A 23,206-nucleotide genomic window follows, 5' to 3' on the forward strand; every position below is an offset into this window, starting at 1 on the left:
CCCCCTACTCTAATAGCTGACTGTTAGAGATCAGTTTGTGCAAGTGGGGCTTCCCTGTGTCCTTGTGGTCTGTGGCTCCCAGCCTGTTCTGCAGCATGTCACTGTCACCCAGCATGTCCTAGGGCAGTTGGTATCAGAGGAAGTGAAGGCTCAGGCTGTATGGGGCTGAAGGGGTGTGCTGCAGATACCTGACTTCTTTGGTTTGTCTGTAGATGCTGAAAGACATTAAGAAGGAGAAGGTTTTGCTGCGCCGGAAATCTGAGCTTCCTCAGGACGTCTACACTATAAAAGCCCTGGAGGCCCACAAGAGAGCAGAAGAGTTTCTCACCTCTAACCAGGAGGCTCTCTGACGGGCTCAGAAGCTGGCCCAAGAAGCTCTGTCCCATCCCTTTCCCCCAGGGGTCACAGAAATGCACTCGGTTCTCATGTATAATAAGGAATGAACATGGTGAGCTGTGCCTGTCCTCCACTCCATCCACATCCCTGCAGGATAGATCTGTTTTTATGTTGTACCTTGTATCTCACCACTGCCATATCTTCCTGCTTCTCCTCCTCCTTCCACACACACAGCGTGCGTGTGTGAAGGGAACCTGTCTGCCCTGCAGGTCCAGGCAGGGATTGCTTCATTTCCAGCTGCTGCCTGGTTTTCGCTCTTCCTGGGAGCCTTGCAGGGCAGGCAGGTGCTTCCTGTGGCTCTGCTAGAAGGAGGGCTGAAGGGAGCTGCTCTGGGCTCTCTGTAAGCAGTAGAGAGAACCGAGCCCCTCCGCAGCTCACCTCTGAGGGGCAGCTGAGCTGGGCAGCGGCACAGTGCAGTTGGCTTCTCAGGCTTCAGGATCAGCCTGAGCTGCCCAGTTCAACCCAGCCTGAGCCAGGTGTGTTGGCTGGAGACCGCCACGCGTGGCTCAGCATGCCGCAGCCATCCCAGGTGCCCGCCTCCGCTGTGCCTGCCCAGTGCTGCTCGCGGTGACCAGAGGCTGAGCGCGTGGTGGGAACGGCTGGCAGACTGTGTGGGGGCTCTGCCGGCTGCCCGCCCTGCCTCAGGGTGCAGCTCCGCAGTGGGAGGGCTCACGTACAGCAGGAGATGTTTGCTTCCACCTTTCTTTTGCCTCAAGCCCCCCGTTCTGTTCCCCTGTTGGTGGAGTGGGGGTTCAGTGCTTCGCCACCCCCAGTATAGCTGGGTGCAAGCACTACATCCTATTGCTTCCCTCCTTTTAGAGCATCCTTAGAAGCTCTCTTGTGGGAAAGTAAATTCCTTCGGCTCTTTGTGTTGGTCCTCACTAAGTCGTCTCCATTCCAATGTCTTGGGTAGTTGTGGGCCCAGAGTTAACTTCTGCTTTGTAGCAGGTGTCAGCCACTGACTTCTGCTTTCTTCCTCCTCCTCCTCCTCCTGCTCAATTAAAATACTCCCGCAGCTTTCCCTCTGTTGTTCCCATCCTTAGCTCTGCAGTGGCTGGGGTTTCTAGGAAGCTTGTGCTGCTAAAGTCATTTCTGCAAATTAGTGGAAGCAATGGATACACGTTTACGGGGCCAGGCCGAGTTTGTGCGTGTTCAGTCGTCTCCTCTTTATGACCAGTGGCGAGATGCCACCATCGAATTGCTTCTGTAGGTGCTCTGAGCAGTTTGCCTCGCCTCTTCCTTCAGCACCTGCTGTGGCCTGAGGCCCTTGTTAGCTGCGTGGTGCAGCAGGGAAGTGCTGTGCTGTGCTGTGCTCATTTAGCGTTTAGAGCGCACTCGATAGCCCAGGGGCTTGTGCAGCACTCGGCTGCTACTGTGATCCAGCTCTCGGAGCGCTGTCTCCTACCTTCTTGTGGTGCAGATTCAGTCCCAGGCCAAGGTGATAAGTAAGGGAGTGGTCTTTGCTTCTTACTGCTGCGCTTGCTTGCTTGACACATAAGCTTGAGTGGGATGGCAGTAGTGCAGGGAGCGTACGGAGTCGGTGCTGGTCGGACACTGCTTTGCAGCATCCATAGGTCATTGCAGAAGGTCCTGGTGTATCTGCTTTGTCCCCACCAGCGGACCCCTTCCTTCCTCCCACCCAAACCAAGCTGTTCTCTCCCTGTGTATCCAGTGCCCCCTGCTCTCTTCAGCTCCCTTTAGGCATGCCACCATCTCTTGGGAGCAGCTGCCAAGCGTGAGTACAGGAGGGATCACCCACACCACGCAGGCCCCCGCCTCCCCTGGCCCCGCGCACCAGGCCAGTTCATCAGGAGACTTACCACACCTCAGGGAGGTTATTGCTTATTTTGAGCATGACTCTGAGCTCACGGTCAGCTGCCAGTCGATTACCTCACGTGAGCCTGGCACAGCACGTAGGCACGCGCCGGGCTGGAGGCGGGCGGGAGCAGCAGGTGCCGGGGTTGCAGCGTAGCTGAGGGTTGCTGCGTGCAGCGGGGCTGGCGATGCTCCTTCCTCCTACCTGGGCCGGGGGAGCGCTGCCGAGAGCGGGCCGTGCGCGGGGCAGGGCGGTGACGCGCGGCGCCTGCGTGCTGTGCGGCTTCCACGTTCTCATAGCTTTGTGTGTCTCGTTCCGGGCCAGGGACCTCACGCTCGGTACCTTCACGTTGCCATTACCTTACTGCCTCCTCATTCCAGTCCTGGACTTTGAAGAAGGGGACCACGCGAGGTGGGGGGAGCGCGTCAGTGCTCTCTGCCACGTGCGGTGCTCTCTGCCACACTACAGCTGCCCCTCGCTCCACACCCGGTCGGTAGCGTTAGCGCCCATCTCTGCCTTTGCCTTTCCCCACATCAGCCAAATGGACAGAACTGGAGCTGCCTCTTCCACGTCACGTGGTCCCTCCTCGGAGGGAACGAGCAAAACTAACTACTGCGTTCACCCCCTGGACACAAGTATTAAGCTGCTTACAGTTCATATGTACATATGGTGTACTTTATTTTCAGTAGAGCATTACATAGTATGAAAGTGTTGGATTTTGTACAGATGTCCCTGTATGTACAGTACTAAATAAAACCGATCTCTTGGAAAGACACGCCGGGCTCGACGCGTGGTCGCTGACTGCGCTGCGTGTGGGGAGGGAGCGCCGGGCCGGCGGCTGTCCCGCGCTGATCCGGCCGCAGCCGGCCGCGACCCGCCCTACGCGCCCACACGGCTTCAGAAGCGGCTCCTGCGACCCGCGAGGGCGGGATGCCAGCACCGGGACGGCACAGCCGGAGCCGGGAGGGGGGGTGAGAGGGAGAGAGGGAGGGAGGTCGGACCGCGTCGACGGGCGGAACGGGGGCGCGGCGGGTCCCGTGAGCGGGCGGGCGGATGGGGCTGCGGCCCCGGGCTCAGCCTTCACTTCCACTCGGGCCTGGAGCTGCCCGCGCCGTGCCGGGCCTGCAGCGCGCGCTGCACCACCGCCTGCCACTGCTCGTCCGAGATCTGGCTGGCCCAGGCGGGGATGCCCAGCGTGGGCAGCTTCACGCCCGCCATCGTCCTCTTCACCAGCTCCACGTGCTCTGCGGGCAGAAAGCCGTGAGCGAAGCGGGCCGGCGCGGAGCCGCGAAGCCCCCGCGGAGCCGCCGTTACCTGGGTCCATGGGGATGGAGCCGCGGCTGCTCTGCGCCGCCGCGCCTTCCTCCTCCTCGTCCTCGCTGTCCGCGGGCGGCTCGGGCAGGTGCAGCCTCAGCATCTGCGGCAAAAGGGGACGGCGGGGGGTGGGGGCCGCGCTCCCTCCGCCGCCGGCGCCCCCCGCGCCGCCCCGCCCCGCTACCTGCAGCCGTTCCTGGAGGCCGGGGCCCGGCTCGGCGCCGCCCGCGGGAGGGCCCGTCTCGGCGGGGCCCTGCTCCGGCTCCTGGCTCAGCGGCTGGTACAGGTACCCGCCGCCCCCCTCTTCTTCTTCCTCCTCCTCTTCCTCCTCCTCCTCCTCATCCTCCTCGTCGCCGCTCCATCCCGCCGCGCCCTCGGGGGCCTCCGGCGGCCCCGGCTCCTCGGGACACACCCGCTCCGGCCCCATCCTCCGCGCCACCGCCATGCACCGGGCGCGGCCCCGCCGCCACCCGGAAGCCGCCCCGCCGCCGGGCACTGTGGGTGCCGTAGTCCCGCGGCGGACGCCGCCCCCCGGAGACACCCCCGCCCCCTCGGCCGCCGCGGGCCGCTCCGCCAGGGACCCGAAGCCCCGAGGTCCGGCGGGTCCCCGTCGGGCGACCGGAGCCGGGAGAGAGGGGAGGCGGGAGGGGAGGAGGGACGGAGCCCCGCGGGGCGGGCGGGGCGGCGCCGGACTACAAGTCCCAGCGAGCGGCGGGGGCGGGCGCTGCAGCGAGGTGCCGAGCTCCTTCGCGCCGCCAGGTACCGGGCTGCGGCTGCTGGGGGCGGCCGCCGGGGCGGAGCGCGTTGCGGCGGGGCCGCGCTCGGGGCCGGCGGCACCGCGGCGCTCCGGGTCGCCGAGCGGGACCGGGAGCGGGGGCCGGGGGTGCGGGCGGCGCGGCGCGGGGCGGGGCGGCCGCGGGGGGCCGTCCGTCCGTCCGTCGGGCCCCGTTCCTCGGCGCGGGGAGGCCGAGGTGCTGAGGGCGCGCGGCGGCCTCCGGGCCTCGCGCGGGGCTCCGTGTGCGCGGCCGTCCCCGGCGCTCTGCCGCGGCCCCGTGGGCTCCGTCTCGAGCCGTCAGGTCGGCCGGCGCCGTGGCCGCGCCTCGCGTCCGCCCCATGAACTCCGCCGGGCGCTGCGGCGCCTCAGCGGGCTGCTCCGAGCCCGTGGCCTCGCGAGCGCGGCCTCCTTCAGCGCTGCCCAACGTGCGGGCTTGCGGTTTGACACCGCCGTAGCGTAAATGGTCAGAGCGCGGGGTAAATGTCAAACCCGAGCGGGGAAAGCGGGCAGCGCTCGTCCTATCTCTGACAGTACGTTGGGCGTCCCTGAAATAGAACGATCTATATGGGCTGTGCGAGCCGCCTGCGCTATTTTAAGCGTTACTAAACCTCACGGCCCGCATCCTTTGGGAGCCGGGGAGCGAGGCGGCCGCACGGTAGGGATCTGCTGGGTGCCGCAGGCCGGGAAGGGCTGAGCGGGGCGGGGGGCGGCCGGAGGGGCGACGGCAGTGCGCTCCGCACGGAGCGGGGCGGCGTCTGAGCTGCGGGCTGGGTGCCGTGCTGCCTGCCGGCAGCTTTCTGTCCCGAGCGGAACGTTTTCGTAGCTAATTGTGAGGCTTGCGAGTAGCGAATAAAGCCGCTGAAAGATCCGGGTGTGAAAACCGTGGCTGTCGTTTGTTTGTTTGTTTGTTTTTGTTTTTTTTTTTTTTGTCCGCCCCTCCGTTGGTCCGAATCGCCGCACCAGATTTGGAAGGCGGGTTGGGGGGGGGGGGGAAACGAGCGGATTGTTTTCTGGTGATCTCAGACGCCGATGTTCTGTGCTGCGGGAGAGCCGGGAGGCGCGCGCTGGGGCAGCCGCAGGGAAGGCTGCTCCGTGCTGGCCGTGCTCGGCTCGTTGCGTCGGGGCTCCGCACTCGAAGAACGCGGCGCTGTGCGAGGCTCCGGCGGCACGACGCCTCTCGCTGACGGGGAGCGGGGGAGGTGTCGAAGGACGGCCGCGGCTGTTCCTCTGCCAGCAGCCTTGGGAGCTTGCGCTTGCGCTCGGCTGCGGCTCGCGGTGTCGGCGGGCCGATGTGCGGTTGCGTGCGGCTGTCGGTGCGCCGCGTGCTTGGAAACGCGGCCGGGCGTGTAACGCTGTGCGTGGCAGGTGGAGGGCTGCAGGTGCTCCGCAGGGACCCCTCGCCGCCGCCTGGACAGCACGCACTGCTTCTGCCGTCAGAGAGATTCGAGCTGAACTTCTTGGTGGTGCGAAATCACACCTTTTGATCTGCTCCGAGCATCAGCTCTTGTGTTGGGTCCGTCTGGGGTGCCGGGTTTGCCCGATCCGCCGTGCGCTGCCTCCTGCAGCGTGTGCCCATCTGGCTCTCCCGTATCCGTACCTCTGTGCTTTACACCGTTCTGGTTGCCCGGAGTGGGAGATCACAGATATGTTTTGTGTGGCTCCATGCCACGCTGCCGGGATCACAGCTTTTGGTGTTCCTCTCCCTCCCCGGCTGTGCCCTCTGCAAAACTTGTGCTGGACAACTCTAAGAGCTGTCCAAAGCCAAGTGTGTTAGTTTGCCTGTTACGAAGGCCTCATACGAGGGAGCCCCTAAGGATTGCTTCACTCTCCCCACGGTTTCCCCTGTGTAAAGCCAGTGCGTGTCAGCCTGGTGTGGTGAACAGCAGCAAGAAAGCAAGATGGGTTATGCACCTGTTTGCTTGGAAAGGACTCCTGACTCCAGGGCAAAGGTGACGTATCTGAAGCACAGCCATGAACTCAGGTGCTGTCACCCAGCGCCGCCCCTGGGTGTGTGTGAGCTGACAGCTCTGTTGTCAGGGATGAGCTCTCGAAAAACTTTTCCTGGTAGGTTCGGCCTTGAGTAATTGTAATTGTAGGAAATAACATTGCAACACTGTTTGCTGCGGAGTAAACATCGCTTCTCCAGCCTAAGCAGGGCTGTGGGCTGCTGCTGTGCAGGGCCAGGTGACTCCTTGGGATGCGTCACTGTTGTTTCCTGTATCCCCGTGACAGCTCGATGATGAAGCTGCATCTGGTAGTGACAGACCAGTGGCCTGCTCCGTGGGGAGGCTTCCTTGGCAAGCATCTCCAGCTGCCTTCGGGGGGAAGAAGAATTTCATGGAATCATAGAATGGCCTGGGTTGAAAAGGACCACAATGACCATCTGGTTTCAACCCCCTGCTATGTGCAGGGTCGCCAACCAGCAGACCAGGCTGCCCAGAGCCACATCCAGCCTCGCCTTGAATGCCTCCAGGGATGGGGCATCCACAGCCTCCTTGGGCAACCTGTTCAGTGCGTCACCACCCTCTGGGTGAAATCTCCCTGATCTTTCCAGCATAAAAGTGGTGGTGGAGCCAGGAGTTGGACCTGGTGTTCCTTATGGGTCCCTTCCAACTCGGGATGTTCTATGAGAAGCAAACTGCTTCGTAAAATGGTGCCCATCTGCCCCAGGAGGAGCGCTGGCAAGGTTGGCACTGCTGGTGAAATCTGCTCTAACTTAGGAGCCTCCTCCAGCATGGCCGAGCCAAGGAGTGGCTTTGAGGGAAACAAACCTGCATTGGTTGGGTTTTTCAGTGATAGCCAAAGATCAGTTCTAGGTATTCCTTCAGAATCGCCTAAAAGGTGACTTTGGTGGTCTCCATGGAAACTCTTCTGTCGCTTTGTGGAGGACTTGAAGCAGAGCTGCTGCCTGGCTTTGAGGGACAGAAAGGCGTTACAAGGTGGGAGCTGAAGGAGAAGCAGCTCTCCAGGAGGGACGCCTTGACCTGACTTGTTTGCAAGGGAGCTCGACTCAGGCTTGGCCTGTGTCCTCTGGCTGTTAGTTTCTCTCTGGCTCCTTTCCCAGCTCTGAGGAGCTGGGGATAAGGCACGAGTGTGGTGCTGGGCCGTGTGGGCGCCAGGGCTGTGAGCTGTGGCCCTGCTTGCCCGGAGGGCCTGGGGCCACCTGGCTCTGCACCGCATGGCTGCTTCAGGAGGAGCGCTCCCCTCGTGCAAACTTAACAGCTTTCCAAGAAAAAAAAATGGGCTGAGAAAACGTGTGGGGATTTTAGTCATCGTTCCGAGGCGTCTGCACATTTCTTCGCCTTCTGCAAATGCTAAAATGGAGCGTGGGGGGAGCGTGTTAAGTCTGAGGAGCGGAAGCCGAGCAATTAAAAAGGGGATTTTCTTTGGGCTGTCTGAAATGCTGACACGTTCTCCTCTAATGGCTGTTTTTCAGCTGGGGACAAACCTCTGACCACTGTGACAGAGCTGCTGTCTCACAAGTGCCTGGGCAGGGCTGTGCTCCGAATCCTCAGGTCCTGGGGAGGACCTCTGCAGAAATCCACCCCGCTGACCACCCCGAGAGCTGCTCCGTGCCACCTGCTTGCAGCGTGAGTTAACGTCCTACCTCGTGTGCAGGGCTGCTTACGGCAGGGGGAAGGGGCTTATCCTGATGCTGGGTGATCAGCGCGTGTGAGCGCTGCTGTTGCAGTGCACCCTCCTACTGGGGACTCTGTTGCTTTGGGAGGGAGGTGTTCTTTTGGGGGTTTTTGGATTGGTCGTCATCCCTGTGGTGGTGGGGTTTTTTTTGCCTTTTTTTTTTTTTTTTTCCCCCCTCCTCTGGCATTTCTCACAGCTGATCCACAGACCGCGCTCTTCCCCCGCCTCTGTTCTTTTCACCTTCGTAGTTGGCTCTCGCTGCGTGCATTCGTTCATGCAGACAAATTGTTCTGGCACGTACATCGTGCGTATATTGCTGGGGCACGGCCGGCGCACAGCGCTCGCTGCCTTCACAGAAACCTCTTGGCTTGTGCTGCCTGCGCAGCCGCCCCGAGCTTTCTGTGTGCGAGGGCATCTCTGCTTGCTCTCCTTGCTTTGCTCGGGTTACGGTACCTGCGCCGTGTCTCCTTTCCAAGGAGAGGGCAAGACCACCTTCAGCTGGAGGGCAGATGAGTGAGGGCATTGCAATGTGATCTTCATAGCTGGCATTCAAGGAAGGCGGGGAGACCGGCGAGATGGATGGTGTTATTTTAGCGTGATGCCTTTGTTACAGAGCCAGGTGACGTCTGCCCGGCATGCCGGCGGCCTGGGAAGCATGAGGCTGTGGTGCTGGGAGCCCTGAGGAGCGCCAGGCTCACAGGAGGGATGTTACGGTGGGCGGTGCACCTGGAAGGCGGGCCGCGCAGGGTGAACCACGCGGCCGTGGCTGTGGGGCACAAGGTGTACTCCTTTGGTGGGTATTGCTCCGGAGAAGACTATGAGACGCTGCGGCAGATCGACGTCCACGTTTTTAATGCAGGTAAATGTGGCGTGTAAAGGAGCGGCGTGCTCAGTTATCGGCTCGCTTGCACGCTGCTGCTTAACGCATTCCGCTCTGTTCTGTGCTGTGACTGTGGCTCGGTGGAGGCCTTCCTGGCAGCAACCAGCTGGTTGGGATCATGCAGGTTTGCACTGTGCTAAGCAAAGCAACCAGCGTCCACCTTGTAGAGGACCCAGTACATATCTGAGGGCTGATTCGAGCCACGGCAGGGCTGGGAGAGGCTGCATTCCTTGACCCAGCACTCTTTGAACTGAAGAGATTACTGAGCTGGTCCACAAAGTGCTCCCCTATAATTAGGCTGAAAAATTGCACAGGTGCTTGGATGAACCCAGCTGACAACCAAGGGCTGGTTGCTCTGCGGCTGCCCAGTCTGCAACCTCTCCTAATATGCAGACTAGTTTGCTGCAAGGTGCAAAGAATACACTGCTCTAAATCTGGCTTTGGGGAAGGCAGCGGCATGTGAGGTGGTGGATAAAATGGCTGGTTCTGTGGGGTTGTTGAGGTGATCTGCTCACGGTGTGGAAAGGAATGTAGCTCAGGAACTCCTGACCAAAGACATTCATCTCTAGCCAAAGAAACTGGGCTCTCACAGTCAAGACAGTTGAAAATGACATCAGAGCACTGTTCTTGGGAGTACACTGTTACCCTGCCCAAAGGAACGCTTGTGTTGCCTTCCCTGTTTACCACTCCCAGGTATGAAACAGTCACGGTGCTGCTGGCTTCCCAAGCCCTTGCTCAGTTAGTGCTGTTGGGTTTCAGTGCCAAAGCCAAAGTACTGGGTTTTCAATGATCTCTTTCAATGATATGGAGAGGAAGACCGTGTTTTAGGTAGGGAATATCCTGTTTAGCTTGAGTTTAGCATTGGCTGTAGTTCCTCCCTGCCCTTCCTGCCTCAGAGGTGGACACTCGCTTCTTGACGTGCCTGATCCTTTCCCTTTGGTAAGGATGGCCATGTAATGCTTGCGGTGACTCCTGCACTGTCATTACGCCCTGTAATGCATGTTGACTGCCCTGCCTACTACTGAACGTGCCGTGCAGGCTCCAGGAAGGAGAGCTTGTAATCACAAGACATTCCTGTTTGTACCTCAAGGTCAGCAGGGAGAACTGAGGTGTGCATGGGGTAAGGGAGGCACAGCCATCTGCTCCAAAGTTTGTTTTACTTTTTTTGTCTTATTAAAATAATAATAATAATAATAATAATAATAATAACAACTACTGCTGTTTCTACAAAGCTACTGTGTTGTTTTTCTTCGACTGTGCTTCCAAAGTCCAAATGATGCCTTCTCACCTTGCCCTGCAGTGAATTATTCCTGTGCTGCCCATTCCTTCCGCTCGGAGCATCTTCTTCAAAAACGTCACTAGCCTGAAGTAGTGTCTGCATTCGTTATCACCTTCCCCCTTCTTTTCTTCCTGTTTTGGGAGGGTGTTTGTGGTGGTTTTGTGCGTGGGGTGGTGTCTGCTTGCGTGCTGTACCTCCCCTCCTGGTTCAGGATGAGCAAGAGCAGTAATTTCTTTGATGTGGTAACGCAGAACCAAAGCTATTTCTGTCCAGATTCCTCCAGTCCTCTGTGCTTCCTGCAGTCTTGCCTCAACAGTGGACCTGTGGAAAGCTGTGCTTCCATATTTCTTAGCCACCTACTATTCAGGGTCGGGCACAACTCTGTCTTGCTTGCTAGACTGCTTCTGCACCTTACCGTGCAGGGGGGAAACCGAGCCATTGGGCTTTCTGCTTTCATGAATGCTCACTTGCCCACGATGGGTAGACGGGTGAGCCTGCACAGTGGGCTTAACACAGGTTCAAACTTATGCTTCCAGTGTCCCTGCGCTGGATCAAGCTGCCTCCAGTGTGGACAAACAGCCGTGATCAAGTGAGAGAGGTGCCCTACATGAGGTATGGGCACTCAGCAGTGCTCATCGACGACATCGTCTACATATGGGGAGGCCGCAACGACACGGAGGGAGCCTGCAATGTGCTCTATGCCTTTGATGTCAGTAAGTTCCATCTCTTTACTCATCTTCATCGCAGCTGCCCTTGGTGAGACCTTTTCTCTGCCTCACTGTGCTGCTCCCCAGCTTGTTCTCCTGCCTCTGGTCTCTCTAAAAGTGGCAGTGTAGAGCAAACAGGGCAGAGGAGGAACTGTTGCTGCTGGATGATTCAGCAGGGCGGCAAGTGCATCTGCACACCCGGCTCTCTGTGAAAGCCTTTGAATAGAGATTACTGAAATTCTCTGACAGGCAAATGGTTTTCAGTTTTTCTGTCAGCTTTGTGCGCTATCTCTGATAGTAGCTATAACTGAAGAGCTCTCTCTGATGTACTCCACAGCTGTGGCTGAAGGTTGCAGCAAGAAGGGCTCTTGAGGATTGTTGTTGCTTTCCAGGGAGGTGGTTCTTTCTGAAAGCACGGAGCAGAGTGAGGAATGAAGTGGTCGAGGACAGAATGGAGAAATAAGGGCAGACTTGAGCCAGATTAGATAAATCTGAAAGATAAACTCCTTGAGATTTCAAGTTGTTTTCTTCATTATGCTGTTGAAACACTTGTGAGGAACAGGGACTGGGTGGACAGGAGTGTCAGGGAAGGAGGGGGGCACATCTGGACTCTGGGGCAAGTTCATTTAAATGCTAACCACAAACTGGGCTTGCAGTGACAAGTGCTTGGTCATGAGTTCCCTTTGTTGCCAGAAGTCTTGAAGCCTGGAGCTGCTCTTTGGACACAGGGTTTCCCCCCTTCCCTGGGTATGTGCAGCTAGGAAGCTGCAGCAGATTGCCTTCTACGCAGGAGCCTTGCAATGGGAGCAGCCTGGTGTCCCTGCCAATTCCAGCACTTTAACATTAAGTGCAAATTAACTGAAAAGGCCAGCCCTAAGTCCTAGTCCAAACCCTGCGCAGCTGTCTGTACACACAGTGCCTGTCCCCTGCCAATCCTGGAAAGTGTGGCTGGCACTCCTCCGACTGTGGTGTAAGCTCCATTGTATCTGTTGCATCAGGCTGGATAAGTCCTGGCTGAGTGCAGTTTTGTCATTTGGAGATGGAGGCACCGAGCTGACCACGAGGCAAGGTCTCTCCCATCTAATTCAACACCTTATGCCAGGGCAAGCTCTTGCTGCTACCGTGTGACTTGGGCTTGGAAGCAGCCCTGTGGAGGATGGGAACTCGATAGCTGTTGCAGCTTTCTTGCTAGCTGCCTGCCCAGGATTTTGTTGACCTTGCAAACCCCACTGTGTGGTTCCAGCTAGAGCCTAGGTGGACTGCTGTAGTCATGGGCCAAGTTCAGAGGAGTTATCCTCACGAAGAATGTTGCTTTGGCTCCAGTTTTACCACTTCCTGAAATAAGTACAGCTCTTGGCAGCTTGCAGCATTTCAGGGGGGCTGCGGGGGGGACATCTCCTTCTGCCTCGAGGCTTATCTGTGCCTGTCTGTGGGCTCATGGGACAGGTGCCTGTTTGTGCTTGGCAGGGAGTTGCTGGCGCAGCTCCGCGTTGCCCTGCATGGAGAAGAACTCTGGCTGGATTTCAAGTCCTCCTCTGACTTAGTCCCTGAGACGTGTGGGCTGAGGGGCTGAATTCAGCTTGTGTAGGTGTGTGCAGAGCGGCGTTAAGGGGACTGTGGAGAGCAGGGAAAGTTCCCCTTGGGGAGGGGGTGCAAATGTGACAAGAGGAGTAGATAAGACAGGGAGAGCAGCAGAGGTGAAGATGTCAACGGAGCTGCAGTGCACACGATAAGCTTGTGGTTCAGTCACTTCTGGCTGCGTTTTAGAGCACTAGTTTTCTTCAGTTAGTTTGTTAGCATCTCCAAGCTGTGAGGTCACTAGGGCCATTTAGCATGATTTCTTCACTGTAGTTGAAACTGTAAAGGCAAAATTGATAAACTGTAGAATCATAGAATATCATGAGTTGCAAGAGAGCTATATAACACTGAATCCAACTCCTGGCCCCATGCAGCACCACATGAATATCAGACCCCCACGCTCCCTGAGCTCCGGCATCGGGGCCGTGCCCACTGCCCTGGGCAGCCTGTGCCATGCCCACCGCCCTCTGGGGCACAGCCTTTCCCTCAGCCCCACCCGCCCTCCCTGACACAGCTCCGTGCCGTTCCCTCGGGCCCCGTCGCTGTCACAGACAGCAGAGCTCCGCGCTGCCCTCCGCTCCCTGTGAGAGCTGTGGCCGCCATCGGGCCTCCCCTCAGCTCCTCTGCTCTGAGCCATACAAAATGAGGACTCTGGCCTTGTATGGTTGAGTAACAGCGTTGATAGACTAAGGAAGGATGTGGCCTTATGTCTGAACTGGAGGGAGGTGGATTTGAAGGCTGGACTGTTCACTGCATAAAGAATTGGCTGGATGGTTGTAGCCAGAGGGTCGTGGCAATGGCTCCGCATTTAGGTAGAGGTCAATCACAAGCAGCGTCCCCCAGGGATCTGTCTTGGTGCCAGTTCTCTTCAACATCTTATCAATGACTGAGACTGTGGGATTGAGTGTACCCTCAGCAAGCTTCCTGATAACACTTAGCAGAGTGATGCACTCAATACAACAGAAGGAAGGGATATGCCATCCAGAGGAACCTGAACAGGCTTTGAAAAGCTGGCCCATGAGAACCTCATGAGGTTCAATAAGACCAAGTGCAAGCTGTTGCCCTTGGATCAGGGCAGTCCTAGATATGAGGAGTACAGACTGGGAAATGAACTAATTGAGAGTAGCCCTGCGGAGAAGGACCTGGGGCTGGCCCTCCTGGCTGCCTAGGCACACCGCTGGTTCGTGTTCAACTTGCTGCCAGCCAAGACTCCCAGATCCTTTTCAGCAGGGCTGTTCCCAGCATCTCACCCCCACCCTGTATGTACAGCCAGCGTTGCCCCTTCCCAGCTCTTTTTAAAACCTTATGTGGTTGGTGATTGCCCAGCTCTCTAATTTATCTGGATCTCTCTGTGAGGCCTCTCTGCCTTCAACAGAGTCAATAGCTCCTCCTAATTTAGCATCATCAGCAAACTTGCTCAGAACACATTCTAGTCCTACATTCAAGTCATTTATGAGGATGTTAAAGAGAACCTGCCCTAAAATGAAGCCCTGAGGAACCCCACTAGTGTCTGGATGCAGCCTGAGGCAACCCTGTTTACTGTAACCCTGTGGACCTGATCTGTCAGCCAATTGCTCACCCACTGCATTATGTTTTTGTCTAGCTTATGCTGGACATTGCATCAAAAGGCTTCCCTTGGTCAACTCGGTGGGTAACCTTGCCATACAAGGAGATTAAGTTTGTTAAACAGAACCTTCCTCTCGTGAACCCACATTGGGTACGAACCAATGACCGTGTTGTCCTTCAGGTGTTTTTCAACAACTCCCAGCATAATCTCCATAGTTTTACCAGCACTGAAGGGACGTTGACAGCCCTGTAGTTACCAAAGTCTTATTTCTTGCCTTTCTTGAGAATTGGAACAGTGTTTTCCAGCTTCCAGTCTCTTGCACCTCTTGCAAAGCCTACTTGTGAGTCAATACAAATAATGTTGCTCAAGCAGTGCTGTACTAATCACACGTGGAACTTGAGCTGTTTGTCAGGCTGGGCATTGGCTCTGCCCTAGAGCTGAGGACCTCTGTCGCTGTGTCCTCTGTGGAGGCTCAGGTAGGCAGCCTCATTTGGAGAAGCTTGCTGAGGATTTCTGCCTAGAAATGAGGAATGGCTGTACAGAGCAATCCCATCCCGACATCTACTGTACTTTCTTAGCATTGCCTCCTGGTTTGTTTCAGACACGCACAAGTGGTTCACGCCAAAGGTGTCTGGAATGGTCCCAGGAGCAAGAGACGGGCACTCAGCTTGTGTCCTGGCAAAGAGCATGTTTATCTTTGGAGGCTACGAACAGCTGGTGAGTAATCTCTCAAACACTTATTTGGCAATCCCCTGGGAGAGAGGGTATTCCTACCCAGGACATTAGCAGAGGCAGGGGACGTGGGCATATTTGTATTCACAGTTGCCTTCATTTTATAACTCGACAAAGTTATGGCGATAATTATCCAGGCTAGGCTCTTAATTTTTCAGAGGAGGTGGTTGGTAGGTCTGTGAAAAGGGCAGGTTTTTTGTTTGCTTTCCCAAAACATACAGAGTTAAAATACAAATGTTACATTTTATGGCGCATTTCTCCAACAAACCTAGATAAATTTATAACAAATACATTTTAATTTAGCTGAGAAGCACCCGAGAAATGCACTGCTTCCATTGTCTGTAGTGCTGTTGTGAAGTTTTGTCCCAGTGTGGTGCATGCTCCCTGTGCTCTGTACCTCTTCTCATGCCTTGCTGAGCCTCTCCAGCAAGCACTTGTCCTTCCTGTAAGGACAGAGATCACCCTGAACTGCCAGTGTGCTTAACACCCCTGTAAGTAAATCCTTACGCTCTGAACTTAGAAGAGTAAATATCACTTCAGACTATCACCAGACTCAAGGAAAGCTGTACCACGTTATTTGGATGAAAGCTGGGGCTGTTATGGCAGTGCCTTCGTTATTCCCCTGGCTTTTCTGAGCTCTCTAGCACATTAAGCCCATGATCTTGATTGCAGCTCTACAAACGTGGGTTGTTTTTAACCAAGGCCAAACAAGCCTGCCCTCTTGGTTTTTCTGCTATCTCCCTTGTCTGGAGGAGCAGAAGTCTGTACTGTTTGTGTGAGTGCAAGCTCTACTCAGCTGCAAGCTGCAGATTAGTTCTGTGGGATCCTCACCTGTATTTACTCTTGGGTGTTGAGTTTCCTTAAAGTAATCCTAGCTCCTACCTCTCGTGTGGCCTTAGTGGAGGCAGTTTCTCCACCTTCTTCTGTTGCAGCATGGAGTGGAAGCAAAGTTCTGCTGCGTGCAGGTCTTGGTGGTAGGAGCCAAGCACTGAATAAATGGGAAGGTTGCAGGAGAGAAGGAACAGCTCTAGGGAGGGGTGAGCTTTACCTCCTCCTTGTTAAGTGGCACGTGCTGCTTACCTGGATGTTTTGGAGCGAGCACCACATCTGCTAGGAAGTGCTGGGTCCAAAGGAGTGATGTGAGTCTCTGTGGTAGCTGCCTTTCTTGGAGGGCTGGTGTTACCAGGCTTCTCAGTGCTTTGGTAACCAGGCTGCTCTGCTGTCTTCCAGGCCGACTGCTTTTCAAATGACATCCATAAATTGGACACCACAAACATGATGTGGACCTTAATCTCTGCCAAGGTCAGTGTCTGCTTTTTATTCTGGTTTGTGGAGAAAGTCTCAGTTGTGCTAATCTCTGGGGTAGATGCCCATACTTGTCTCCCGGCTCCTGTTTGCTGTGGCTGGGATCTGCAGGAGGAGAAGTTCTCCAGGAGAAGGCAGCCACGACAATTTCCCTTTCAAGAGCTGTCACCTCCCTGCATAACCTGCGTTGTTTCTCTTGCTGTTTTAACCTGTCCCTGCAGGGTACACCAGCTCGCTGGAGAGACTTCCATTCAGCTACCATCATTGGAACAAAGATGTATGTATTTGGGGGCAGAGCTGACCGTTTTGGGCCATTTCACTCCAACAACGAGATCTACTGTAACCGCATCAAAGTGTTTGATACAGAAACAAACTCCTGGCTGGACTCCCCTCCCACTCCAGTGCTTCCTGAAGGCCGGCGGAGCCATTCGGCATGTGAGTGTGGGTCTGCTGTGGAAAGGAGTTCCCACCCATAGCAGAAGGGTGTCTTCTCCACTGGGTGGAGGTGTGGAACAGTGAGGGGTGTTCAGAGCCTGGCTTCCGTGGAGAGCTGCGGCCCATAGCAAAGCCTTGCGTGCAGCCCTGTGTGTGAAAGTGATATAAGCCAAAGTGGGCAGCGAGCACTGCTTTGCTTTGTGTTTGGTGTTGGGACAGGGACCTGCTGGGCTCTGCCCTGGGTGGCACGTTGATGTCTGTGTTTACTCCTCACAGTCAGCTACAATGGGGAGCTCTACGTATTTGGTGGCTACAACGCACGCCTGAACAGACACTTCCATGATCTCTGGAAATTCAATCCAGGTATTTATGCTTCTAAATTGTTGCAGTGATGGTGCTCGAGGCTCTCAGGTGTGTGAGTGCTCGGATGGACGTACACTCCAAGGGCCTGCTTGAGGGAAATGGCTGCCATGACAATGTTGACAGAAACTTGCTGTGCTCAGTGCTCCTGTTCCTCCTCAAACTGTCTCCAACTCTCATTAGAAAAAGGAAATATTGCTGAAAGGTGCTTATTTGGAAGGTGCTTAGGAAAACTTTGGTTTGTTCTTTAACACACAGAACTGATGGCAAAAGAGAAGGTATGGGGTTAGGGGAGCCCAGGCACTAACTGGGGAAACCACCCAGCTTAACCTGCAGCATCGCCACAGCACGCTCTCTTGGTACCATGTCAGCTTGGTGGTTCTTGGTGTGGTACCCCAACTACCAGTCAACTCTGAGATGTTTTGGAGTCCTCTGTACTCAAACACTTTCGGCCATGAGACTGATTTGTTTGCTAATCAGTTTGCATAGTGAGGCCTTATAAGAATAGCACGTGGTTATGGGGGAGCAGCCAGCTTGCTGTTCCCCAGCTGACCTGCGATCTAGTGCGAGAGCTCCTGAAGGTTTTGGTGCCATATGGTTGTCATTTATCACCCCCCAGCATCGTTGCCGTAGAGAGCAGCAGGGGCAAAGGCTGCTGTCCTCTCTGCCTGGTTCAGGCTCTGCTCTCCCGCAGCCAGGCTGTCCCAGCTCGGGGAGGATGCTCTGCGTTCTCCGTGGCTGCCAATAGATGGAGCTGGTTCCTGGGCCTCCCTCTACATCAGGCCCACGCTGGGGAAGGGGAGCTGACTGCTCCTGCACTTCTGCCTGCACAGCTCCCTGTGGTGTTAAACCTGCTGCTTTTGGCAGCCCCTGGGCTCGAGCTTTGTAGGTGAAAGGCCTGGTTTTGTCACAGAGGCTGCAGAGAGAACCTGCAGCTCCTGTCCAAAGCTCTGAGGGCTGTGCCTGGCATTGAAGCAACCCTCCATCAACAACCTGATGGGAGTGCATTGTTCTGCCTCCAGCAAAGAAGAGGTGGACAGGGAGGGCACATTTTGGCTGGCTGGTGTCTGTGGGGCCTCTGTTTTATTTATCTATTTTCTTCAGTGGTTTGTTTAATTCCATAACCTGCTTATACCTAGGTCTTGGTCAGGGCTTTGTGACAAGCTGGTGCATTCTCTCACCCCTACCTCTTTCCTTAGTTTCCCTTTCATGGAGGAAGATTGAGCCCAAGGGGAAAGGCCCGTGTCCTCGACGCCGGCAGTGCTGCTGCAGAGTAGGGGACAAAATCATCCTCTTTGGAGGCACCAGGTGAGTTACAGGGGGCCAACGGTGTGGCTTTGTGGAAGGGTTTGCCATTCCCTTCAACACAATTTCCTTCCATACTGTAGTCAGCTTCACTTCGTAGGCACATGGCAACTCTCCATCTAACTTCGAGTGTGACAAATTACACAGATCATAGCTCCTTCGGAAAAAGCAAAGGGGAGACTGAAGGTGTCGTGTTAACTTGTAAAGCAGCTGATGACAAGTCTTACTCTCCAAGAAAGACAAGTAGCCTGGTCTGCTCTGCTGAAGAAGACTTCAGACTGACTTATTCTCCGTTACATGCTGCCCTGCTTCTCCCACCAGAATTTTTCTTTCATTGGCAGGAGTGGTGTCTGTCGGGCTGCAGAGAGGTGTCAGCTCAGCCAGGAGCTGTTTGAGCCACTCACACAAAGTAGCACTCCCTTCTGTATCAGTGTTCCTCAGCAAAGTTTCCATTCACAGAAGGGACCCGGTGTTAAGGATTTAGCTGTCAAACACTGGAGTTGGTACTGTCAGGATGGAGGGCAGCTGGATGCGGCCAAGAGCCTTAGCAGCTGCTAAAAGGAAGGAAGCAGCCCATCACCTGGACATGCTCTGCGCTGTCTGAAATGACAGATTGCAGCTCTGGAGCACAGGCCTGTTTGCCAGCATTTACCTTGCACAGACATCTGAAATGCTTTCAGCCCTCCAAATGGTTTGGAAAGGTTTGAGACTTTCTCTGGGACTCTGGCAGTGGCTTTCTGGGAATGCTCGAGAAGACAGGCTGGGGGCAGAGAGCAAGACAGGGCAGTTGGTAGGCTCATGTACCAAGGTCTGATGAAGCAAAGGGCCTTCAGCTGCGGAAGAGCTTGGCAGTGGGAGAAGGCATAGAGGTAGGATGCCTGTGTGGGTATGAGGGGGCCTGCAGTGCACGGTGAAGTGCTGGGAGGTGCTGAGTTTTTCTAGGCTCCTCAGCAGATACTGGGTGCTGCTCTGTGTAGCAGAAGGCTTGATGGCAGCTCTGGATGCTCTCAGGTGCTGCAGTCTTTGGTAGATAGTGCAGCAGCTGAACTTGGGTGTTAAAACTCAGCTGTCCTAACAAGTGCTAGCAAACCACAATAAATTTGACACCAGTTTTTCAGAGGCCAGTCCACCTCGCCAGACAGCCTGGCAGCAGCTTGTCTTTTCCACTGACCAACTCCAGCGTTTGCCTTGTTCTTCCTGCGAGGTTCGTCCATACCAGGCTGGGGTAGGAAAAGCTGCTGGTGGCCAGGAATGTAGCCTGCCTGGACGGAGGGACAGCCCTGCAGGCTGGGGTGGGGGCTGTGCTGGCTTCCTGTAATGGTTATCAGGTGTGTTCTGGAGCCTGCTGGCAAGATAAGAAGTTTTCCAGGAAGTCGTTGTAAACGGAGAACTCCCTGCGGTCTGCCTGCTGACCTGCGCTCCCCTGCTGGGGAAGGGGAGGGGACATACGGATGTGGGGGATTCAGCGGCGCCTTGCAGGATCAGCCAGGCAGCATGGCCAGGCAAACCCCTTTGTGTCCTGCCCTTCCTGTCAAGGATTCACTGCACCAGAGGCTGTTCAGGAGTTCTTCTGCAGGTGTCTGCTGCTGCATCATCCAAGCGCTTCTTTTTGTCCTGCCCAGAGCTCTGTCTTTTTGCCTATCTGTGGTCTTTCGTTGAGGCCAGCAGCAATCCTGTTGTTTGTGTCCCATTTCAGTGACAGGGAAGCCATGTGGCACTGAGCTCAGTGCTGCTAGCTGTGTCCCAGGCTTGGTTTCCTCCCAGACCCACCAGCACTTCACACACAGAGACCATCCACAGAGGGAGAACGAAGAGGAGATGGAGTACCATAAGTCAGAGTTTAGCTGCACGGATGCTGGTCTAGGTTTGGCTTGGGACTGCTTTATCCTGACCTGGCTTAGAAAAGCCTGGCTTGGTGAGGGAGAGCAAACAGTTTTGCTGGGTTCTGGCTGGTGCCCTGCACCCTGTGTACTGGGAGCTGCAGCACTCCTGGTCTTGAACTCTAGGCTTTCCCCAGCTGCTTGCAGCTGGGTGATAAAGCCACAAGTGCACTGCGCTGCCTGCTGGCTTCCCTTTGGAAGATAAGGGATGCCCTAGGTCTTCCTGTGACGTGGATGTGAGATTAGATTGTGGTGTTCTTGTATCCAGGCAGATGGGACCCATCAGCAGCAAGTCTTCTCTGCCAGCAGCAAGCTGTGCCTTGTATTTGTGTGGGGGTGCTGAGGAGTGGGGACACAGGTGCTGCCTTACCTCCTGTCTGACGTGAAGTTTGGTGGGTTATAGGTGGACAGCGAGAATCACTGCATGAGGTCCCAGCTAAGCAATAAGGATGTACTGAATTGCCTTGTGGTGAGCCAAAGAATGACTCACAACGCCTTTCCTTTCTTGCAAGTTCTCCAAACAGCCATCAGTGCTCGAGCGAAGCACTAATGCTCCAGCACAGGCTGCTCTGTCTGTGCTGGGGGACTCAGTGACCCATCTCTCAAGTGGCTTTGGCTGCTCCATCAAGACCACAAAGGAAGAGAACCTCAGCTGAGGCTGCCTGTTGTTCCCTGGCCATGCCTGAAATCACAGCTTCCTCCTGGTACCCCAGGACCGACATCAGAAGGGAGCACAGCACAGCGGGATGGCTCAGCTGCAGTCTCTTGAAACTGCTGCCCCCATTTCGACACAGCCAAGTAGCTGTGGATGGAGCCAGCAGTAATTCCTGCAGTCAGACTGAGAGATGTCTGTGCCTGCAGTGCTGTGCTGGTGTCTCCTAGCTGCCGTCACTACCGTTCTCATACAGCATCTCAGTGGCCATGCTGAAATGACTGCAGCAGATCTTTCCTTTGTGAGAACTGGAGTGATGAACTCTGTGGCTGTGCGGAATCTGATTCAAACCTTGTGCTGTTGTGCTTGGCACACGATTTCAGCTTGAACAGCGGGGAACCCGAAGGTAGTCTGGCTGTGGGCTGAGGCAGTGGAACACATGCTAATAAAATAGGATGTCTGCCTGGCTGCAGGTTGCTAACCTGTGGAGAACTTGTGCTAATGCAACAAGTACATATGGCTTTTGCAGAAAAAGAGGAGAAGAGCTGCTGCTGAGCCAAGAGGAGACCTCAGTGGCTGCTTCAGTTGTTCATCCTGAGCTTCTGCCTTTACTCTTCTGTAGAAAACTGCAGTGAAGCATCTTCCATAACACACACACAGAAAGCTGCGTGGCTTACCACACTCCAGCAGTGCTGGGGTGGTTTGGTACACTGCATACTGGCTCTGTCTCCAGCAGCATCAGTGCTCTTGAGAGCTTACAGGCTCACAGGTTTCCGTGGCATGACTCCCACGCAGCACAGTTTGTGTTACAGTCTGCAGGTGTTCTGTGCAACCTTGGGAAGCTAGAATTGAGGTGGACAGCAAGAGCAGAGCATACCTGGAGATAGACTGTGGCTCCCGTGCCCTGTAGTCCTGCAGTACAACTAGGGAGAGCCTCACAGAAAGTCCTCTTGGGTGTCTAGCTTGATCTTGCCTACCTCACCAGGGCTGCCAGCATTACTCTTTGGACTGTGCACTGTGCCACTGAGTGGTGTCTGAATTGTCCTAGGTCAGCTGGCTGACCTCATACTTCCTATTGGGTGCCTTTGCTTGGCTGGGCATTGAAGCTGGCCCAAGGTCTGTGAAAAGGCATAGTGTGGGCTGTACCTTGCTGCACTGCGTTGCATTTGGGCTGGCCTTTGCCTGCCCAGACACCTTGATATGTTTGTTTTCTAACACATTCCAGGGCAGGCTTACATGATACAGCATTGCTGTGAGCAGTGTACAGGGCTCTGCAGGGGATGCCAGCCTGTCTGCTGTGGGGCAGCCCATGGACCCCTTTTTTTGCACAGGGCTGGACAGATACATGTGCCAGCACGCTTGCATTCAGGAACAACTGTAGCATCCCATCTCCAGCCTGCCCAGAGCTGTTCTCTTAAGAACCCCTTGGAGGGTTTCAGCCAGGCTGAGTTCAGTCCTGGACTTGCTCAGCCCTTGGGGAGCCTAAAGAACTGCAATTGCTATGCAAGTGTTCTGGCACCGATTGACGAGCTGTGTTTGGCTTCTGCAGCCCATCTCCGGAGGAGGGCATGGGCGATGAATTTGACCTGATGGACCACTCAGATCTCTACATCCTCGACTTCAGTACGTGAGTGCTCCCTGCACGGTGTGTGCCTTTTGCCACCAGGTGCCTCGCTGAGAAGCACCGTTTCCTGTGGCGTTGATTGCCTGATGCCCTGATCCCCCATAGTGCCCAGATGAGGACTGCTGTGGCTAACCGCCCTCTATCCACAGGCCCTAGCCTAAAGACGTTGTGTAAGCTAGCAGTGATCCAGTACAGCCTGGACCAGTCCTGCCTTCCCCACGACATCAGGTACTGTGTGCTCACCCACGCGTGCTCCCTGGGGCACTCCAGCCCTGGTTGCCGGTCCACGCTTCTTCTAATTGTGCCCTGTTGTTGTGTTACAGATGGGAGCTCTCAGCCATGACAACGAACAGCACCATCAGCCGTCCCATTGTCTCCTCGCAGGGCTGATGCTGGCTCATCCCTCTGTCACCCTGTACTCACCCCTCCACACACTGACCTCTTGCTCCACTGCCTGCATGAATTTTTAGCCCTTTCAAGCAAGGAACCTATGTGAGCTCCGTTTGTCTTGCCCCAGCCAGGCCTCCTTGGGCCCTTGTCACGTTCAGGGCAGCATGGGTGTGCAGGCAGAGCAGGCCCCTGGGGAAGAAATCTGCGTGCCCCAGCAGCACAACTGTGAACCCCCGTCCTCGCCTGAAGAGCTACAGCCGCACTGGCCTGGTGCCTTGCCAGTAAGGGCCTGAATTGACTCCTGCTGCCGGCTCCAGGCTCGGAACTATTCCTGTGCTGCCTCCTAATCATGATGACATTTGTGCCTGCACCCATTGGTGCTGAGCTGCCCCCAGCACTGGCTTGCAGGCCCAGGGTGGAGCTGAGCCCCTGCACCCGACATAGGGGCTCTGCTGCCTGGCTCAGGTTGTAACACAGTGACCAGTGGGCGTTTTATAAACACTGAGGTGGAAGTGGCTTTCTTGATGCTCCGTGTGTTGTCATGTCAGCTATGCTGGGAGGGAGGCAGGGGA

General features: G+C 55.8%; 3 protein-coding genes across 22 annotated transcripts in view; 2 read left to right on the forward strand and 1 right to left on the reverse strand.

Moving 5' to 3' along the window:
- Positions 1 to 2,987, forward strand: part of PPP2R5D (protein phosphatase 2 regulatory subunit B'delta) — a 36,666-nt gene extending 33,679 nt beyond the window's left edge. For all 12 annotated transcript variants that reach the window (XM_046939352.1, XM_046939356.1, XM_040697778.2 and 9 more), the window contains one exon: positions 213 to 2,987. In XM_046939352.1, coding sequence (XP_046795308.1) covers positions 213 to 350 — 138 coding nt within the window. In that variant the 3' untranslated portion in view covers positions 351 to 2,987. The remainder of the gene's footprint in view (positions 1 to 212) is intronic.
- MEA1 (male-enhanced antigen 1) lies at positions 2,866 to 4,010 on the reverse strand. The gene is made up of 3 exons (XM_015283406.4): positions 3,711 to 4,010; positions 3,527 to 3,629; positions 2,866 to 3,456 (listed from the first exon to the last, which is right to left on the reverse strand). The coding sequence occupies exons 1-3, from the start codon at positions 3,969 to 3,971 to the stop codon at positions 3,293 to 3,295; spliced, it is 528 nt and encodes a 175-aa protein (XP_015138892.1). The 5' UTR covers positions 3,972 to 4,010; the 3' UTR covers positions 2,866 to 3,292.
- Positions 3,744 to 23,151, forward strand: KLHDC3 (kelch domain containing 3). Of its 9 annotated transcripts, none has more exons than XM_046939362.1 (12): positions 3,744 to 3,812; positions 7,738 to 7,891; positions 8,554 to 8,799; positions 10,636 to 10,812; positions 14,553 to 14,668; positions 15,914 to 15,985; positions 16,210 to 16,423; positions 16,700 to 16,786; positions 17,983 to 18,091; positions 22,170 to 22,243; positions 22,394 to 22,472; positions 22,568 to 23,151. In XM_046939362.1, the coding sequence occupies exons 3-12, from the start codon at positions 8,646 to 8,648 to the stop codon at positions 22,632 to 22,634; spliced, it is 1,149 nt and encodes a 382-aa protein (XP_046795318.1). In that variant the 5' UTR covers positions 3,744 to 3,812; positions 7,738 to 7,891; positions 8,554 to 8,645; the 3' UTR covers positions 22,635 to 23,151. The 9 variants fall into 9 exon arrangements, 8 of the variants coding, with proteins under 8 accessions (XP_046795318.1, XP_046795316.1, XP_040553713.1 ...); XM_046939360.1 differs by lacking the exon at positions 3,744 to 3,812 and adding an exon at positions 4,060 to 4,120 and having other exon boundaries at positions 22,170 to 22,247; positions 22,350 to 22,472; XM_040697779.2 differs by lacking the exon at positions 3,744 to 3,812 and adding an exon at positions 4,060 to 4,120.
- Positions 23,152 to 23,206: the final 55 nt, after the last annotated feature.

The sequence above is a fragment of the Gallus gallus genome, chromosome 3, assembly GCF_016699485.2.
Source record: "Gallus gallus isolate bGalGal1 chromosome 3, bGalGal1.mat.broiler.GRCg7b, whole genome shotgun sequence".
Lineage (NCBI taxonomy): Eukaryota > Metazoa > Chordata > Aves > Galliformes > Phasianidae > Gallus > Gallus gallus.

What these genes read in the sequence shown, in the direction of transcription:
- KLHDC3 (XM_046939360.1), top strand. Translation starts at nt 8,646, where the DNA reads ATGTTACGGTGGGCGGTGCACCTGGAAGGCGGGCCGCGCAGGGTGAAC. An exon ending in GCTCTATGCCTTTGATGTCA is followed by an intron (nt 10,813 to 14,552) that starts GTAAGTTCCATC and finishes GGTTTGTTTCAG; the next exon opens with ACACGCACAAGTGGTTCACG. An exon ending in TTGGAGGCTACGAACAGCTG is followed by an intron (nt 14,669 to 15,913) that starts GTGAGTAATCTC and finishes GCTGTCTTCCAG; the next exon opens with GCCGACTGCTTTTCAAATGA.
- MEA1 (XM_015283406.4), bottom strand. Translation starts at nt 3,971, where the DNA reads ATGGCGGTGGCGCGGAGGATGGGGCCGGAGCGGGTGTGTCCCGAGGAG. An exon ending in GCCTCCAGGAACGGCTGCAG is followed by an intron (nt 3,630 to 3,710) that starts GTAGCGGGGCGG and finishes CTTTTGCCGCAG; the next exon opens with ATGCTGAGGCTGCACCTGCC. An exon ending in CTCCATCCCCATGGACCCAG is followed by an intron (nt 3,457 to 3,526) that starts GTAACGGCGGCT and finishes TTCTGCCCGCAG; the next exon opens with AGCACGTGGAGCTGGTGAAG.